This window comes from Stegostoma tigrinum, chromosome 13 (genome assembly GCF_030684315.1).
Source record: "Stegostoma tigrinum isolate sSteTig4 chromosome 13, sSteTig4.hap1, whole genome shotgun sequence".
Lineage (NCBI taxonomy): Eukaryota > Metazoa > Chordata > Chondrichthyes > Orectolobiformes > Stegostomatidae > Stegostoma > Stegostoma tigrinum.
This window is the reverse complement of record NC_081366.1, coordinates 11,525,793-11,546,214: the sequence shown is the minus strand read 5'-3', so window position 1 is coordinate 11,546,214 and position 20,422 is coordinate 11,525,793. Positions and strand designations below refer to the sequence as shown.

Below are 20,422 nucleotides of genomic sequence, written 5' to 3'. Positions count from 1 at the left end.
TTCAGTTGCCAGCCATTTCAACTCCCCCCTCCCACTCCCTTAGTGACATGTCCATCCTGAGCGTTCTCCACTATCACAGTGAGGTCACATGTAAACTGGAGGAACAATATCTTGTATTGCACCTCGGGAGCTTACAGCCCAATGGCCTCAACATAAAATTCACCAGCTTCAAAATCTCCCCAACCCCTGGCCCTATCCCATGTCTAGCTCTCCCTCTCAACCCCACCTCTTTGACCTGCCCATCTTCCTCCTCACCTATCTGCTCCACCCTTCCCATTGACCAATCTCTACAACGCCCTACTTACATCCACCTATCGCCCTCCCACCTACCTTCCCCCAGCCCCACCCCGACCCCTCTATCTATTTCTGAGCTCCCTTGCCCCTCCCCAATCCTGATGAAGGGTCCTGACCGGAAACGTCAACTTTCCTGCTCCTTGGACGCTGTCTGACCTGCTGCGCTTCTCCAGCTCCACATTTTATCAACTTATTGGAATGTTAAAGCAGTAAGTACACGATAGAAATGCCAGAAGAAAGGCAGGTTTACGATATTAGAACAAGTCAAAAGGGTTGGCGCTTCAAAAAAACAATTGTCTTTCAAACTTTCCTGTTGGCTGTGCGTTTGTGAATGATGTGTGGGATGCATGGCCGTTTCATGAAGAGTACTAGATAATGTTAAGACTCATGATTCTGACCTCCATTACTGGTTGGCCTAATAGCTGCCTGTCGCTTGTCTCTAAATGGCTCACCTCTAGTCTCTTTTCCTCTCTTCACAATACAGCGACATACCTTTTGTCAGACATGGATTTCCTCCTCAGCCATGGGGCATCAGGTTTGTGAACACCTGCATCCTGTGTCTTTCCTGCATTTTTATTTACTTTTTAATTTTCCAACTTTTTAAGGCAATAAGATGTAGAAGTGGAAATAGGCCACCTGCTCATTGAATATTCTTCCTATGCTATCTTGTAGATCTGTATTTCATTTGCATTACTGAGCCACCTGCTGGAATATTGAAAACTTGAATGGTTTTAATTCACGGAAAGCCTTTATTTAAGGGTTTACGCTTACATAGTGCCTTTCGCATCCTTTGGTTGTGAAGCATAATGTGACTTCCTATGAGTAGTTGTTCCCTGTTGTAATCTAGGCACATATGACACCCAATCATCTCACAGCAAATACCACAGAGAGAAATGAGAGTGGTTATGTTTTGGTGATATGTTGGAGTCATATTAGCACAAGGGCAAGTTCCTTCTGATTTGTAGGACAAGTATTTATCAAAATGCTTCACAGTTTAAACTCCTTTAAAACTCTGAGCCCTATTTTAATTCTGGGAAGTATCTTTTGCAGCTTCTTTGAGGTTTTTATATCCCTCCTGAAGGATACTGCCCAGAATTAAACAGTATTCCACCTTAACCAATAACTTATTCTGTATTACTTGTCTCTGTCCCTGCCTTGGCCCATGTGTTGCTGAAACCCTTATCCATACCAATGTTACATTGATTATTCCGGTGGGCACCTGGCCAGCTTTGTCCCTCCATCGGCTTCAGCTCGCCCTAATTGTCGGTCTCCAGTGGCTTAATTTACTTTGAGATCCAGCCACCATTAGTGCTTGCTCACCCTCATTTGCTTGTAATTTGGCAACGCTTTGCTTTAAAACCCACAGTCCATGTTTTCGGGTCCCTCCAGAGTCTCACCAACCCCACCCTTTCCATCCCTAACTTCCTTCAATCTCACAACAATCCAGATAACCACGCTTCACCTTTGACTGTGTCTTTGGATACCTGGGTCCTAAGCCGTGGAATTGTTCCCTACTTATCTCCTTGAGGGTGGTGAATCTGTGGAATTTTTGACTGCCGAGAGCAACAGAGGATCAGTTGTATATTCAAGGCTGAGATACAGATTTTTAATCAGTAAGAGAGTTGAGGGTTAAGAGAAAAGGTGGGGAGATGAAGTTCAGAATTATCAGATCAGCCGTGACCCCATTGAATAGCAGAACAGACTTGATGGGCGAAATAACCTACTTCTGCTCTTACATTTAATTATCTTTTTGTCTAATTCCCATAATCGCTGCTATGTCTTATGGTTGAAACCTCTGCCTTTTTATACCTCCCTTCTTTTTAAGTTCATTTCAAAATCCAAGTTTTGGACCAAGTTTTTGGTTTGTTGTTCTGACATCTCCTGCTGTGGCTTGTCTTTTCTTATTGGATGTCACCCCCTGTGAAGCACTTGGGGCATTTCACTACATTAAAAGCTCTACGTAGAGGCAGGTTGTATATGGATGGAGACTGCCCCTGTTGGATCAGCCCCCTCACCACCTTTTGCATGGAGAATCAGTGCAGAGTGGGTGGTGAAGGAGAAGATGTCACGTTCACTCACTCTGGTGGGTCTGGGATGCTGAAGCGTCTCCAGGGGTTGAGGGCTTGTGGGTTACCTAAATCAATATCTGTCACAGGGCCCTGACCTTTACTTCTTGGCTCCCAAACCAATTTCATTTGAAACCCTGGTCTCAAGCAGTGATGCAAAACAGGCAGTGACTTCAGGGAGCAGAGAGGCTGGCTACTCATTTGGAGCTGTCAACATCCATTCCAGTTCAATTTGCACCCCACTGTTTTGGGCAATGTATATTTAATGGCACATTTGAAACTGACAGTATTTGTCTTTGGAGTAATTAGACTTTTATTTCACTAAACTACAGTGAGGCAGCGTAGAAAGAGATCATTCAGTTCATCCTGCCTGTGCCATCTCTTTGAAAGACCTAGCCACCTGATACCACTCCACTGCTCGTTCCACATAGCTTTGCAAATTCTAGCTTTTCAAATATATGTTCAATTCCTCATTGAAAGTTAACATTGAATCTAGTTCCACTGCACTTGCAGCTGGTGCATTTTCCATTGTAGCAACACTCTGAGTAAAATAAAATTTCTCCCTTCTGCCCCAACCCCGCAATTCCTTTGTCGCTTTCTGAAATCTGTGCCCCTTGTCGCCAATCGACCTGCTACTCAAAAGCAGTGTCTCCCTATCTAGTTTTTCACAACCTTCAAGGCTTTGAAAACTCTGTCAAATTCTTCTTCCTGAAGGAGAAAACAATCTGAGCTTATCCAGTCTGCCCACATAATGAAGACATACAGGATGAAAACAGACCCTTTGGTCCAACTAGTCCATTCCAACCATGTTCCCAAACTAAACTAGCTCCACTTCCTTGTGTTGGCCCATATCCCCCTAAACCTTTCCCATTCATTTCCTATCTAAATGGCTTGTACATGTTGTAACTGTACCTGCACCCCACCACTTCCTCTGGCAGCTCATTCTACACAAATACCATTCTCTATGTTAAAAAAAAGTTGCCCCTCATATCCTTTTCAAATCTTTTTCCTCTCGCCTTACACCTAGTTTTGAACTCCCCTCCACCTTAAGGGAACGACCCTTGCTATTCACCTTATTCATGCCCCTCATTTTATGCTCCTTAACCTTCTACGTACCAGTGAATGGGAGCTCCTTGCTTGTGGGACTATTCTAGGAATACACCCCTGCAGCCTCTCCAAGGCCTTGACATCCAGCCTAAAGGGTAACACACAGAATTGGCCATAGTATTTTGTTTGAGGCCTCAGCAGTGATCTTACTTTTTGCGTCTAATATCATTTCTTCTAGATGCGGCCACAGGAGTGGAGGTGACTGGACAACCGGTGCAAGACAGGGCTGGAAATGGGAACGTAAAACAAAAGAAAGGTAACACAGGAATGGACTTGCATTTACCTGGCACCTTGGCTACAATGACCAGGCATCTGCTAGCCACTTTACAACCTGAAAATTGTTTCTTGCAAAGGTAGAAATGAGGAAAGCAAAAGCTGACGTTTCGGGCCTAGACCCTTCATCAGAGAGGGGGATGGGGAGAGGGAACTGGAATAAATAGGGAGAGAGGGGGAGGCGGACCGAAGATGGAGAGTAAAGAAGATAGGTGGAGAGAGTATAGGTGGGGAGGTAGGGAGGGGATAGGTCAGTCCAGGGAAGACGGACAGGTCAAGGAGGTGGGATGAGGTTAGTAGGTAGATGGAGGTGTGGCTTGGGGTGGGAGGAAGGGATGGGTGAAAGGAAGAACCGGTTAGGGAGGCAGAGACAGGTTGGACTGGTTTTGGGATGCAGTGGGTGGGGGGGGGAAGAGCTGGGCTGGTTGTGTGGTGCAGTGGGGGGAGGGGACGAACTGGGCTGGTTTAGGGATGCAGTAGGGGAAGGGGAGATTTTGAAACTGGTGAAGTCCACATTGATACCATTAGGCTGCAGGGTTCCCAGGCGGAATATGAGTTGCTGTTCCTGCAACCTTCGGGTGGCATCATTGTGGCAGTGCAGGAGGCCCATGATGGACATGTCATCTAGAGAATGGGAGGGGGAGTGGAAATGGTTTGCGACTGGGAGGTGCAGTTGTTTGTTGCGAACTGAGCGGAGGTGTTCTACAAAGCGGTCTCCAAGCCTCCGCTTGGTTTCCCCAATGTAGAGGAAGCCGCACCGGGTACAGTGGATGCAGTATACCACATTGGCAGATGTGCAGGTGAACCTCTGCTTAATGTGGAATGTCATCTTGGGGCCTGGGATAGGGGTGAGGGAGGAGGTGTGGGGGCAAGTGTAGCATTTCCTGCGGTTGCAGGGGAAGGTGCCGGGTGTGGTGCGGTTGGAGGGCAGTGTGGAGCGAACAAGGGAGTCACGGAGAGAGTGGTCTCTCCGGAAAGCAGACAGGGGTGGGGATGGAAAAATGTCTTGGGTGGTGGGGTCGGATTGTAAATGGCGAAAGTGTCGGAGGATGATGCGTTTCCCGCAACACATCCCTCACACCCCGCCCCCGCCACAACCGCCCTAAGAGGATCCCCCTCGTTCTCACACACCACCCTACCAACCTCCGGATACAACGCATCATCCTCCGACACTTTCGCCATTTACAATCCGACCCCACCACCCAAGACATTTTTCCATCCCCACCCCTGTCTGCTTTCCGGAGAGACCACTCTCTCCGTGACTCCCTTGTTCGCTCCACACTGCCCTCCAACCCCACCACACCCGGCACCTTCCCCTGCAACCGCAGGAAATGCTACACTTGCCCCCACACCTCCTCCCTCACCCCTATCCCAGGCCCCAAGATGACATTCCACATTAAGCAGAGGTTCGCCTGCACATCTGCCAATGTGGTATACTGCATCCACTGTACCCTGTGCGGCTTCCTCTACATTGGGGAAACCAAGCGGAGGCTTGGAGACCGCTTTGCAGAACACCTCCGCTCAGTTCGCAACAAACAACTGCACCTCCCAGTCGCAAACCATTTCCACTCCCCCTCCCACTCTCTAGATGACATGTTCATCATGGGCCTCCTGCACTGCCACAATGATGCCACCCGAAGGTTGCAGGAACAGCAACTCATATTCCGCCTGGGAACCCTGCAGCCTAATGGTATCAATGTGGACTTCACCAGTTTCAAAATCTCCCCTTCCCCTACTGCATCCCTAAACCAGCCCAGTTCGTCCCCTCCCCCCACTGCACCACACAACCAGCCCAGCTCTTCCCCCCCCCCACCCACTGCATCCCAAAACCAGTCCAACCTGTCTCTGCCTCCCTAACCGGTTCTTCCTCTCACCCATCCCTTCCTCCCACCCCAAGCCGCACCCCCATCTACCTACTAACCTCATCCCACCTCCTTGACCTGTCCATCTTCCCTGGACTGACCTATCCCCTCCCTACCTCCCCACCTATACTCTCTCCACCTATCTTCTTTACTCTCCATCTTCGGTCCGCCTCCCCCTCTCTCCCCATCCCCCTCTCTGATGAAGGGTCTAGACCCGAAACTTCAGCTTTTGTGCTCCTGAGATGCTGCTTGGCCTGCTGTGTTCATCCAGCCTCACATTTTATTATCTTAGAATTCTCCAGCATCTGCAGTTCCCATTATCTCTTAGAAATGAGGAACATTTGGTCCTTTTGAGCCTGGTCCTCCATTTGACATGATCATGGTTGATCTCCTACTCAGTACCTCTTCCTCTTTTTTCCCTATACCCTTCAATCCCTTTAGTCCCAAGAACGATATCTGTCCTCCTTGAAAACTTCAATATTTTGGCCCCAATTGCTTTCTGTGGCAGAGAATTTCACTGGCTCACTGCTCTCTAGTTGAAGACATTTCTCATCAACTCAGTCCTATCCCATGTGACCCCTGTTTTTGGCCTTCCCAGTCCTTGGGTACAGCCTTCCTTTTGCTTATCCTATCTAGTCCTGTTAGAATTGTGTAGGTTTCCATGTGCACACTCATACACACAAATTCTTCTAAACCCCAGTGAAAGAATAAAGGACTTAACCAGAGTCAAGACGTTTACACATCATCCACACCAAATGCACAAAGTTAACAAGTGTTCTATTCCCATTGAGTCCTATTGCCATTGGAGATGTTCAGAATAAGTTCTAATTGGACCTGGCCAATATGATATAATCCATCTCAATGCTGAGCAATTGGAATTGATTGAACCTGAAAGCAAGATAGCAAAGAAGATTTTGTTTTAGAGTCTTCTAATCTTTGTCACCTGTACAGGAGGGTTAAAATCATCAAAATCTTACAAGAGTCAACCAAGGATATGTTAGAAGAGATGACCAAAAGCTTGGTCATATAGGGAGGTTTTAAAGAGGAGAGTGAGGTAGAGAGAAGTAGCTCCTGAGATGCTGCTGGGCCTGCTGTGTTCATCCAGCCTCACATTTTATTATCTTAGAGAGAAGTAGAGTTGTGACTGTGGATTTCCAGACCATGGGACTCAGGTAGATGAAGCCATGATAACCATTTGCAGAGCAACATAATCAGTGGAAATGGGAGGGGTTGGCCAAGCAAACTTGCCCTGCTGTTCAGCTAAATGGATGATCTCCTGCCTTAGTGCCATTTTCAACCCTGTCCTCACATCGTGAGATCTCTTTGATCTCAAGAAATATGTTGATCTTTGCCTCAAGTAAATTCAATGACTGAGCCTCCACAGCTCTCTGGGGTGGAGAATTCAGAGATTCACCATCCTCTATGTAGTGATCACGTCTCATTAACTATAAGATTCTTAATTTTGAGGTTGTTAACCTGGACGAATCAGAGAGCCCTGGGTGACAAATAGGAACAGGAGATTCGGAGAGTCTTTTCATTCTGAGCTGGCTGGTCAGAGCCGATGCACTATGCGCGTGTAAATAAAGGGTGATGTGCTGACGAGATACCTGCCTCTTTGGAGTTCCTTCACTCTGAACGAAGAAATTCATCTTGGTCTTTATCTTTAGAATTTTGTACATTTCAATGAGATCAACACACTTTCTTCTAAACAGGAGAGAACATAGGCCTTGATCTCTCCTCCTACATTCTATCTTTTCTCTAATTTTTCCACCTCTGAGGAGTAAGTGTGGCAGCAACTTTGAGACCAAACATTGATGCACCAACAATGCACTGACACTCTGAGTGGCTCCACTGCCCTACAGCTTAGTGGGAATATAGGATAATTCTATCATTCCAAGGATCAGTCTAGTGAATTGGTTGCGCTGTGAAGAGGCCAGAATTAGGTGAACACTGATTTGATGGTTTCAGGCTGGAGGAGCTTTCAAGAGATTTGGAAAAGAGGGGATACCATGGAGGGAATGAATTGTGACAAGTAGAATTGTAAAATTAGAGCATTACTGGGCAGTTGCTGACAGTAAAACAAGGATATTGAGGGGCAAGATAATAAAGTGTGAAGCTGGATGAACACAGCAGGCCAAGCAGCATCTCAGGAGCACAAAAGCTGACGTTTCGGGCCTAGACCCTTCATCAGAGAGGGGGATGGGGTGAGGGTTCTGGAATAAATAGGGAGAGAGGGGGAGGCGGACGGAAGATGGAGAGAAAAGAAGATAGGTGGAGAGGAGAGTATAGGTGGGGAGGTAGGGAGAGGATAGGTCAGTCCAGGGAAGATGGACAGGTCAAGGAGGTGGGATGAGGTTAGTAAGTAGGAGATGGAGGTGCGGCTTGTGGTGGGAGGAAGGGATGGGTGAGAGGAAGAACAGGTTAGGGAGGCAGAGACAGGCTGGACTGGTTTTGGGATGCAGTGGGTGGAGGGGAAGAGCTGGGCTGGTTGAAGGGCACTTTTGTTCTATTGTCCATTTTTCTATCTCTTAGCCTCTTCTGTGTTGCTAATGGTTGATTGATTGTGAATGGTTAAGTCAAGTTGGGATTGGCACACACAGGGCTAACACTGGAAGAGTTTGGAACAATAATTGGGAGACAGGTGATTGGTTAGTTGGATGCTGTACAGTTTGAGATTTCGTCCCGATTAACATTTGATAAGTGTATCATGTACCAGATTCAACATCAGTTGACACACCTGTTCATTAACTTTGCTTACACATGTTCCCAGGCTATTTAAATATGTGTGTTCTTTTTAAATAATTGACCTATATTTCTATAGCAGCTTGCACATCCTGGAAATATCCCATTGTGCTTTGTAGCCAATTAAGTACTTTAACTGTGCAGAGCTCAGCTCACTTATGATCAAGTCCCCATTGGTGAGCATGATACAAGCTAAATAAAGAAATTAAATCAATGATTCCACTAAAATGTCATCTGTTATGAAATGGTGCTCCATCCAGTCTTGGGTTTAAGAAAGAAATGTAGCCAGGAGGGAAGTTTCCCTCCTCAGAACTAAAAATACCAGTCTTCAGCCAGTATGATTCACTCTATATGATATTAAGAAATGACTGGAGGAACTGGATACTGCACAGGCTGTAGGGCCTGAAAATAGTACTGAAGACCTGTGTTCCAGCATCTATAGTTTAGATTCCACCTGAGCCACCTGACTTCTAACCTCATTCCCGCCTCAGATCAAACTTGAACAATCCAGTTTGAATTGCAGAATTGAAGTGAGGGTGATTACACTTGACATCGATTCTGCATTTGATTGGGTATACCACCAAGACACTCTAGCAAAACTGGAGACATTGGGAATTGGGCACACTTTTCTGCTGGTTGGAGTCGGTGTATGTTTTATTTACTCATGGGACGTGCTGGCCAGCATTTAATGCCCATCCCTTGTTTCCCTTGAGAAGGTAATCACAAGCTCCTTTCTTGAACCACTGTAGTCCGCGTTCTGTAGATTTCCCTACAATTGCCTTGGTATATGGGAAGATGGTTGTGGTTGTTGGAGGTTAGTCATCTTTGCGGAGTTCCTCGTGGTAGTGCCGAGCCCTAATCATCTTTCAGCTGCTTCATCAGTAACCTTCTCTCCATCATAAAATCAGAAATGGGAATGGTCACTGATGACTACAATGTTCAGCTCTATTCCTGAGACACTGTGCTTTCCAAACCACAACCACTACCTTTGGGAAGGACAACAACAGCAAACAAATAGGGAATGCCACCACTTGCAAGTTCCCTGCTGAGCCACTCACTATCCTGACTTGGAAACATCACTGTTTTTTCACTGTCACTTGGTCAAAATCCTACAAATCCGTCCCTCATGCCGTTGTGGGCCTGCATCACATGGACTAAAACAATTCCTCCTTGATGGCACCATGGGATGCTCAGCCCAGATTCCAATGAATTTGTTTTTTAAAGCATTAGCCACTTTGTGGGTAATGCCGAGAATCTGTTTTATTCGGGAAAATGGTTGTTGTAATCACGGCCTCTAAGTAACAGACTGAGACTAATTCCTCGTCCTGTAGACTGTTGGGTTTGACCTTCACTTATTGAAGTTGTGTCAAAGTCTATTCTCTCTAAAACCAATTTTATCTCCATGTAGATGACAAGACTGGTTCACAAGATTACAGATATCACCTGAGGCTATGGGCTCGAGAGAAAGAAAACCCAAAGGACAACATTAAAGAGTTGACTAAGATGAACCAGGTACAAGGTCTGATGATGTGGTTAGAGGAAGCAGCTGTGTTTCTTTAGTGCTCCAATTGCAATATTAATGCAGCCATTAATCTTTGTTGAAGATCAATCATTGAGAGACCAAATTTCTCTCAGCCATTATTCTACAAATAACAATTCAAAGGAGACATTATTGGACCAGGTTCTTGGGAATAAAGTGGGATAATTGGATCAGTGTCAGCTAGGTAATATTTTGGATACAAGTGATCATCGTATCATAAGTTGATGTTGGCTGTGGATGAGTTGGCAGGGCGCCAGGACTGAGTAAGATGAGGGAATGCTGAAGGGAATGAGTGTGGAAATTATACAGTGTTGGCCACAATTTTCCCATCATCTTTTGACCTGCGAGCACTTGAGCTATGCCCTTGTTCAAAAGCAAGGTATAAAGGTAATCCCAGCAACTATAGGGCAGTTGCTTAAACCTCTCGGATGGGGAAATCTTTTAGAATAAAAGTATGGGATAACGTGAATAGCCAGTTCAGCATACATCAGTGATTTAAAGGAAGCCAATGTGGATTTGTTACAAGCAAATCAGGTTTGACAAGCTTGCGTTTTTCGTTCAGCTAACTTCAGAGCGAGTTGATGAGAGTAATGCAGTTGATGTGTATGTGAACTTTCAAAAAGCATTTGATACAGTGCCACACAACAGACTTGTTAGAAAAGTTAGAGCTCAGTAGATGCTAACAATGTTGCTACGAAATTGGACTGGGTGAAAGTTCTCCAGGGATCGTTGTAAGGATCCTGTCATTCCTGCAAGGTGTTAGTGACTTTGATATATAAACGACATAGACATGTAAAGTAAGGGAGCAGAGGGATCTGGGTGTATACGTGCATAAATTATTGCAGGTGGCAAGGCAGGGTGAGAGCACAATTCATGAATTATGTGGCTTCACTGATGAGTTACAATGAGTACAAAAGCAAGCAAGTTGTATTAATCCTGTGTAACATACTGGTCCGGCCTCACTTGGAGCACTGTGTCTAGTTCTGGGTACTGGACTTTGGGCAGGATATGTAAATGTTAGTGAGAGTGCAGAAAATATTTAAGAAAGTGGTTCCCAGAATGAGGACCTTCTATAACATGCACCCGGAGAAGAGGAATTTGAAATGAGATCTGACGAACAGATTCAAAATCATGGGGGATCTGGACAGAGTTGATGTGGAGAAACTTGGATGGATTGAGAACTGGAGGGCATAGATCTAAGGAAGCTTTTCTCATGCTTCAATGTTTAGGATCTGCAGAGTAAAGTCTGAGAGATGATAGTGGCAGGTTTGATGAATTCATTCAAAAGTAAATTGAATCTTTATCTAAAAAGGAAAAATTCTAGATTATGGAACATTTAGTGGGGTGGTAATAGACGAATTGCTTCTTCAGAGGCCCACACAGTCACAATGGTCTGATTCTATATGGTCCCCATTCTAATATTATTTTATTTATACAGAACTTTGAAAGCTATCAGGAAGTCTCTCTAACTTTACTTTATAGCTGTGCAATACAACAAAATTTGGCTCAAAATCATCTGAGATACTGTTTAAAAAGTCCAGGGAGATTGAATGATCTCCTTATTCTTTGATGTAAAAGGCTCAAGATACTGAATGGCTGCCTCCTGCTCTTAATATTGTTCTGTGTAACTTGAGAGCTTTCCTTTCTTTCACAACCTTTCTTTTACTCTGTTTATTTCCTCTGCTGCAGGAACAGTTTATAGAGATGTGCAAAACTTTATACAATATGTTCAGTGAGGACCCAGCTGAGGGGGAGCTCTACCACGCCATAGCAACCGTTGCTACGCTGCTGCTCCAGATCGGAGAAGTCGGCAAACAGTTCTCCAGCCCCATGTCTAGGAGGTCAAACGAGATGGGGGATCACAAGGGCTTGGGCATCCAGAGTAAGGAGGGGGTCTCCGCTCCAGAAGAGGCAAAGGCTGACGTGGCCCAGACCAACGTCAAAGCGGACTATGAGTCAGATGTATTAAGTGACACATTGAAGACCCAGATGGAACGCATGAAGCTGGCCGAGTGCGTGGCCACCAGGAGGGAGACCTCGACAGTGCAGTCGTTGACTGATGAGGAGGTGAGGGATGACACTTCAATGTCCTCATACTCTATGGTGAGCTCTGGCTCCCTCCTGTGTGAGGACATCTCTGAGGACACCGTCCTGGTTGGCTGTGAACAAACAGCAGCGGTCCAGGGGCGGCCCAGTGCCATTGACTTGGATTGGTCCATCTCTTTCGAGCAGATTCTGGCCTCGGTGCTGACCGAACCAGCTCTTGTTGGATTCTTTGAGAAACGGGTGGACGTGCGTCCCAAGATTGCGAAGTGCAAGAGTCAAAGAGTAATGGAGCGGCAGGTCAGCTCATCCAGTGACCAGGAACTATCGCCGACGTCCAGCTGACTCAAAACTGCCCCCAACCCGTGACCTGACGCTGAGGGGAACTTGGTGTTGGTATCGCTGTCCTACCCGGATCATGTTTTATCAACCAGTATACCACATGCCAGAAGTTTGTATTCTGTCCGGGGAGAGATTTCAGGGCTGTGATCTTGATTAGTTTCCAGTGGCCTGTAGGCAAATCCCTCCCTCTCCAAGTCAGAGTCAAAGACCTTCTCAACCCAGAGATTCAGTCACTGATGAAACTTATGGATTGAGCTGATTTCTGTCTCCCGAGTGGCCCTAGTTTCACCTACCTTAGAGCAAACATCTTAAAACACACCTTAACCCAGAATAGAAGCAAAGGCAAGTCACTGGCATAGGCTCAGTGCTCAGCTTCTCATTCTTTTTAAAGACAAAATATTGTGTCTATAAACAACAGGAACTGAATATAAAATCAAAAGAGAATCAGTTTTATTACTAAGGTTATATAATTTGCCCAGGTATAGACATGCAGAAAGATAGCTTGCTACTAACCGCTTGTAGAGCAGACTTTAGTTGTAAACGTTATTTGTGCCTAATGCTGTTGCTCTTCTAAAAGCACCTTTTAAGTGACAAAAACTAATAAGTTGCCTTCCGGTGGTCAGGGTATACATTTGTACATGTGCGCATTCATTTCATGAACAGAGTGAATTATTCTAGATGAACCTGGGATGGAAACAAGAGGGAAGGTTGAATGATCTGCGTGTTTAACACTGAACAAAGCTGTGAAGAAGTAACCGGAGCAGTATTTTGGAAGGGGTGGTGTGGGTGGGGACACAGTATTTGAGTCCTAACCTTTCAGCATTTACAGGTTGGGAGTCCAGCATTAATTCAATAAAGCCAGATTAAAGACCTCCCAGCACTTTCTGTTCAAACACTATGGATCAGAAAGGGTGGAACTTAATACCAAAACCAAAATCATTTCAAGGTGAATATTTGTTAATTTTGACCCTATAGATTTTTATTGTAATTAATTGTGGGTCAGAGAGGGGTTAGCACAAGCTGAGAGTCTCTGGCAGTTCATGGGTAAGTAATATTTTGCTTTTATTAGGTTTACTCTATTTGGGACTGTCTAGAGTTTGATTGACAAATATAAGATTTGGAATCCAAAACTGGTGAAATGACCATTGACTGTTGAAGATTAACGGAAAAGATGATTACTAGAGTTCATCCAGTTAAACTTTAAACATGCTGTTTGAGAATAAGCAGGTATGGTACTCACCTAGGGTGCTGGGGACAACAGGAAATGTGGAACATCAGGGCTGTGCCCGAGCTGAAGTCAGTGAAGCAAATTTTATCCCTGGAGCGTGTTTCTCTTGCTTTTCTATGCGTTGTTATTCAGTAACTTGTAGGCTCCACCCTGCTTGATGTATTAACTGTACTTGAAGCATCTGCCTGCTGGGAGCTCATGGATTTCCAGTAACAATGACCTATGAAGTATACTTGGCCCCATCATGCCTGTACTGACTCTCTTCTTAAAAGTTTATGAAGAACCAATGATTCATTTTAATCTCTGAATATATTCAGAAATTTATATTTGGGACTGAGTCTGTTTTGGATGACTTTCCTGATCAGTGCCCTGTTCTCTGATTAAACTTCCTTTCTTTCTTAGTACCATTTCTTGATAGTTAATTCACTAATGGGCGGCAGCTGTCAGTAATGCTGCGGTTCCGACACACTGTCTCTTGTGGGAGTATAAGGGGATGGATATAAAACTGAAACTGCTTCCTGTTTTCATTTCACTTCCTATGAAAACAGAATTGTAGCAGTATCTGAGCACACAAAATGCTGAAGATGCATGATCATCCTTCATCATCTGTGAAGACTTTTTTTTTGAAAAGTATTTTAAAAGGGTGGTCACTTTAACATAATGAATACTTGTAGATTCAGTTCTGATAAATTGCATAGGCTGCCCACTCTTCACTTTCTTTTTCTCATCCCCAAATTGTGTAGTCTGGGAGGTTTATTTCAGTAGTTGAAACTGCCCGTGCCCACTCCTTTGCTATTTCTGATTGTGTGCTTGTGTCAACAGCATTTGTTTTGGGATTTCCATTGCCTCATCCTTCACTCACTGAGTATCTGTGCTCGCCTTTCATTTGTCACGTGTGCCCCACTGTAAGAATACAGTGAAAAACTTTTACAAGATGGGTTAGTCCTGTGACTCCCTTGCCATCAAAATAGCAGTAGAGAAAAGGTTTTGTTTTATTTTCAAATACTTCTTTGCACTTTAATATAAACACTAGGATTACGTCGATATTTTTAAATGTTTAAGTTGTCAAGAACACCTCTTGTATTTTACCATGTATCCCACTGGGTGCAATAAAATATACGAATGAGAATTTCAAGAGTGTGGGGGGAGAAAAAGTTCACAACAACATGTTTTATTTTGCTTTTTGCAATTTGTGGATTCCAAACACAGATAAGTATGATTTTTACTCAAGTAGTCACTTTAATGTAATAAAACAAAGAACTGCAGATGCTGACGATCTGAAACAAACAAAAACAGAAATTGCTGGAGAAGCTCAGCAGGAAGGTCACGAGACTGTGAACATTAACTCTTTTTTTCTTCACAGATGCTGCCAGATTTGTTGAGTCTCTCCAGCAATTTCTAGTTACCTTAAAACTTCGCTAGAATGGAGGAAGATTAAAATAATTTGTGTTGTAAAAAGAGCAGTTTATAAATTTCTCTTTTTTTTGTCCAGCCCTTGATTTGTTGCCTAAAAAGCTGCAATTATAATCTTATTGTATGAGAGAAGAGGTGATAGAAGAGGGGATTAATAGATATGAGTATTAGGGCTAAAGTTGTGTGTCTTCATCCTGAACCTTGATATTATTGATATCCAGACTGGGATTGGGAGGGGTGCTTACCAACTCTGATTTGATTGTATTGCTGGAGGTTTTAATCATGTGACCTGTACCCGTCCAGACCTCCCTCCCCACTGTCTCAGCATTAACTGTTCAACCTTGTGGCGTCTCATGTCCAATCAGAGGGAACAGACTCTGTCACCCAACTGTCAGTCAAATGGGTTTATAATTGCTAATGTTGCTTGAAGACAACTGGATTTTTTTGTTTAAGGCAACCCCCCTGATTTAGAAGATTAGTCTTCCAATCCTAGTGACTCCAGTTCAAGGCTGGAGGGCTGGTTCCTTACTCCGACAATGATTTCCTTTGTTTGTGCCATAATCCAATGTGAACACTTCTAGATTATTATATATTTGTGTGAACTTTTTTAATAAAAGCAAAGTTGCAATGCATGTTTTATCAATTTGTTTACACCTGCAATGGGACCTTGTTCATTTTCTTCTGATTTCCAAACCAGCTCCATTCTGCATGAAGATTTTTGTGATAAATAAAAGCAAAGTTTTGCAAATACTGAAAATCTGAAATAGAAGAAACTAACAGAAATGTTCATTTCTACGGAGAAAGAAATAAAAATGTTCAAATCAAACTTAACTGTTCAGAACAGTTGGGATAAAATGACATTTGTGACTCAAGATTCATCTTCAAAATAAAACTGCTTAAGTAATTTCTGAAAAAGGAGGTTGACAAAATTGATCCCTTATGACACCGTCTGACTCATTGGAACTGATTTTATTTCTTTGGATGTGAAATGGAGGCAGGATCAATTTACAGCGTTAAAGGCAAAGCACTGCAGATAAAGGAGATATGCAGTAAAGGCTGAAATTGCTGGTGAGACTCAACACATCTGGCAGTGTCTATGGAGGGGGAGACAAAGTTAACATTTTGAATCCAAATGACTTCTTCGGATCCCTGTCTCTGTCTTTCCCCCACCCTCGCTCCCTCCACGGATGCTGTCTGACCTGCTGAGATCCTGTAGTACTTCGTTTTTATTCTGTTTGCATTCATGTATGTAATGTTTTATTGCTGATTTTGTATGGTCCTTAAGAACAAAAGTTCAATTTCCGGAAATGCTCGGAGGAGAATCTATTTGCAAATGGTGTTTTATGCAAGGGGTTAACACCAGTTCGGTAATGAAATAAAGACACTGGAAATTTCATTTTGCTTTTACTTAGCTACACCTTTGGAATTCTACACACTGTCTATATGCTGTTAATAAGTGTACCTTAATTATTTTTTTGCTGAGTAGTCTTAATTGCATTCTTGGCTGTCAATTAATTTATTTTGAATAAAAGGCAGATGTAATTCGGAGTTTTTTTGTTATTACTGTACTGGCCTTGTTGGTATTGGTCTGGTTACTGGATCAGGATCGAATTAAAGTCAAAATTTATCACTTTAACTTAGTGCCTCCTTTTTGTTTACTTTAACCTGCTTCTGATGTGCACCAGACATTTATACTTTCATGGCAAGACATAGAACGGTATTGAGGGTCAAAAATAAATAGCATTTCTACATTTGCCTTTCACAGGACATTCCAGAACAATTTACAACCAATTAAGTATTTTTGAAGTGCAAGCACTCTCATCATCAAAGCCAGTTTGCACAAGATGAGAATTACCGAATAATCTGTTAAGATTTTTTGCAGTTGAATGAGGGGTGTTGTTCTGGAACATTGGGGAAAAGTTGCCTTTTCATAAATCATGCTGTGCAGTCTTTTACATTCACTTGAGATGGTCTCATCTGAAGGATAGTGCCTCCGTGCTCACTCAGTGTTGCATTGGAGTACCAGACTGCATTTTGTGCTCCAGTGCCTGATGTCATACTTAATATCTGTGAAGTGTCTTGGGAACATTACTCATCTTAAAGGTACTACATAAATTGTTCAAATCTTGCTCTAACAACAACTTGTACAGCATAACAAAATATCCCAAGCTACTTCATGAGGCCATTATAAGATAAAATGTGACACAAAGCCACGGTGAAATATTCACGAAAATGACTGAAAGCTTATTGAAAGGTCCAGTTGTCGGAGTAGGAGCAAATTACTGCAGGTGCTGGAACATGTACTGAAAACAAAAAAAAATGTTGGAATTCACAGTGGGTCAGGCTGCACCCATGGTTTTAGGAGTGCCTTAAATGAGGAATAACTAGATGAAGAGTAGGTGTTCAAGAGTTTGAAGGTGCAACAACTAATGATGGAGCAATTATAAAATCAGGGATGCTGAAGTGGTTAGAATTAGAAGAGTTGCAGATAGTTGGAGGGTTGTGGGGTTGGAGAAGATTTAGATTGGGCGGAGAGATTTGAAAATAAGGAAGAAAATGTTCAAATCCAAAGCATTTTGAACAAGACTTAGTGTGAATCTGTGAGCATAAAATTACAAGTAAGCGGAATTTGTTGTACATTACAATAGCAGAATTTTGTATGACCTCAAATTTATCAAATGTAGACGGCAAGTTGTACTGGAATATTGTCAAGTTTTGGAGTAACAAAGCCATGGATGAAGAAAACTGAAAGAACTTTAAATCAGAAACAAAACACATCGCTGGAAAAGCTCAACAGGCCTGGTAGCATCTGTGGAGAGAAAGCAGAGTTAATGTTTCTGGTCGAGTGACCAATAGTGGTCCAGTTCGGAGGAAAGATCATTTGACCCAAAACATTAGCGTTGCTCTCTCTCTCTCCACAGATGCTGCCAGATCAGCTGAGCTTTTCTGGCGATTTTTGTTTTTGTCGTGGAAGTGAGGGTTTCAGCAGCTGGTGAGCTGATATGGAGCAATATCAAGCAACGTCATGGAGTTGGAAAATAGCAGTCACTGAATTGGAAATGTTAACTGTGCTTTCTCTCCACAGAATGGCGTCAGACCTGTTGGGTTTTCCAGCAATTTCTGTTTTTGCTTCAGATTTCCAGCCTCTGCGGTTTTTTTTATTGAAAACAATGGCTTCAGTCCTCTCATGAAAATTTCTGTTCAACCAACACTAGAAGCCAGATAAGCAGTCTAATATTATAGCACATTTGAAAACTAAAGCAGATTTTCAATCGTACCGCACCATAATGATTTTTCGTTGTGGCCAAGAACACATGTAGTGAGCAGACAGGTAAAATCACCATAAACCCAGAGGGCTTTAGGGCTGCTCTTTCATTAGAGAGAGACACACACAACTGGTGGTGGTTTAACCTGAAGGTCACCACGCCTCAGGCAAGTGGAGATGTCGGAAAGGAGTCTCATGGTAACCTCAGCCAGTACGGGAATTGAAACAATAAATCAAGGGTATTTTTTAAAGGAATTTCCTCCCTAAGGGCATTGTGGTGCATGAACTGCCGTCCTTCAGGGCAGTTGCTCCACCACCAACACTTCAGGGGCAACTAGGGATGGGTAATAAACGCTGCCACAGCCAGTAGCATCCATGTCCCACAAAAGAATAAATTAAAAGAAAAATTTTAAGACAGCTTTGTTTTGGGGTAATCCATTCCACATGACCACAACAATCTCCCCCTCCCCCACTGCATCCCAAAACCAGCCCAGCTCGTCCACTCCCCCCACTGCATCCCAAAACTAGCCCAGCTTGTCCCCACCTCCCTAACCTGTTCTTCCTCTCACCTATCCCCTCCTCCCACCTCAAGCCGTACCTCCATTTCCCACCTACTAACCTCATCCTGCCTCCTTGACCTGTTTGTCCTCCCTGGACTGACCTATCCTCTCCCTACCTCCCCACCTATACTCTCTCCACCTATCTTCTTTTCTCTCCATCTTCGGTCCGCCTCTCCCTCTCTCCCTATTTATTCCAGAATCCTCTCCCCGTCCCGCTTTTCTGATGAAGGGTCTAGGCCCTGAAATGTCAGCTTTTGTGCTCCTGAGATGCTGCTTGGCCTGCTGTGTTCATCCAGCTTCACACTTTGTTATCTTGACCACAGGTATCAAACTTGTAACACTCTTATGTGATTGTCATGTTCAACTGCTTCCTAAAGATCCAGCACCAAGCTCGTGGTTGACACAGCTGTTGTGTTGCTGCCCTCCGACATGGCTCTGAGATGTGAGCGGTTTACAACACACTCCTCAAGGTGCTGGAGCGGTACTACCAAAGCTGCCTGCATAAAATCCTGCGAATCTACTAGGAAGAAGGACGCACCAACACCAGCGTCCTTGACCAGGCCGATGACCTGAGCCACCCCACTTTCAGCTTCGAAACAGCAGGTGAGCCCCAAGTTGATTGAGGAAGTGCCTCAGGGATACCCTCAAGGCCTCGGTGGCAAAGTCTGACATTCTGGGTATCACTGGCCCAAGACTGTCCAAAGTGGAGGAGGAGCACTATCCAGGAAGGCGTCAAGCACCTCGAGACTTGTCGTGTGGATGAAATGAAAGCCAGGCGAAAACAGCAAAAGGAGCGCCCTGCCAGACCAACGCCCCACTCACCCCTTCCTGCCCCGAGTGTTAACAGAGCATGTGCAAGTTGTGATGGTCTATATAGCTAGCCACCTACGGATTCACCCTGTGAGGGGAAGAGAGCCATCCCCCTTTACTAAGGAAATAAAAACTTAAAAGAACTGCAGATGCTGTAAATCAGAAACAAAACAAAAGTTGCTGGAAAAGCTGTTGCTGTTCTGAGGAACGGTCATCTGACTCGAAACGTTAACTCTGATTTTTTTTTCATCACAGATGCTACCAGACCTGCTGAGCTTTTCCAGCAACTTCTGCTTGGGTTCCCATTTACTAGGGACCTTTAATAAATGAACGAATGAGGCATGCGGGGTAGACCTCCCACTGACAGGTGGCGGTGTGGAGTCGGGGCGCTGGGTACCGCGCAATAAGTAGTGGTGACCTCCGTCCGGTCGGAGGCGCTGCCGCAGGGGATGGAGGTGTGATCGAATGCGTTTGTTTGGCCTCCGGGCCGGCAGGGGGTGCTAGGAGCACGGCAGCGTTTGGCGGGAATCGGCAGCGTCTCCGTGGAAACGGCCTCGAGTGGGTGAGACCGGCCTGGGGCGATGGCTCAGCGGTTCCAGGTTCTGCGCTGCTGTTTGTGTAAAATTTACCAAGTTCAGCAGGTAAAGGGGCGCCTCCGCATTCTCTTCTCGCCCCCAGCCCACTCTCAATTCCCCACATAACCAGCCCCTCAAATATTCCCCCAGCTCCCCTCCCGTCCCGACTCTTCCCACCATCCCAACCGCACACCTCCAAGCCCCAGTACCCGCTTCCCGCACCCACCCCAGATCAGCCCCGTTTCATACTCAACTCCTCCCAGTTCCCCAATCCCAACGTCTTCCCCCAATCCCAACGTCTT

At 44.5% G+C, this 20,422-nt stretch overlaps 2 protein-coding genes across 3 annotated transcripts in view; both read left to right on the top strand.

Moving 5' to 3' along the window:
* LOC125458255 (TBC1 domain family member 9B-like) overlaps nucleotides 1-16,510 on the top strand; it is a 62,890-nt gene extending 46,380 nt beyond the window's left edge. Inside the window, exons 19-22 of one of the 2 annotated variants that reach the window (XM_059650564.1) lie at nucleotides 779-829; nucleotides 3,646-3,723; nucleotides 9,753-9,856; nucleotides 11,574-16,510. In XM_059650564.1, the coding sequence (XP_059506547.1) occupies nucleotides 779-829; nucleotides 3,646-3,723; nucleotides 9,753-9,856; nucleotides 11,574-12,272 (932 nt within the window). In that variant the 3' untranslated portion in view covers nucleotides 12,273-16,510. The remainder of the gene's footprint in view (nucleotides 1-778; nucleotides 830-3,645; nucleotides 3,724-9,752; nucleotides 9,857-11,573) is intronic. The other variant, XM_059650565.1, reaches the window with a different exon arrangement.
* Nucleotides 16,511-20,073: 3,563 nt separating this feature from the next.
* mrnip (MRN complex interacting protein) overlaps nucleotides 20,074-20,422 on the top strand; it is a 16,147-nt gene continuing 15,798 nt past the window's right edge. The window contains exon 1 of the mRNA XM_048543017.1: nucleotides 20,074-20,186. Within this exon, the coding sequence (XP_048398974.1) occupies nucleotides 20,127-20,186 (60 nt within the window). The 5' untranslated portion in view covers nucleotides 20,074-20,126. The remainder of the gene's footprint in view (nucleotides 20,187-20,422) is intronic.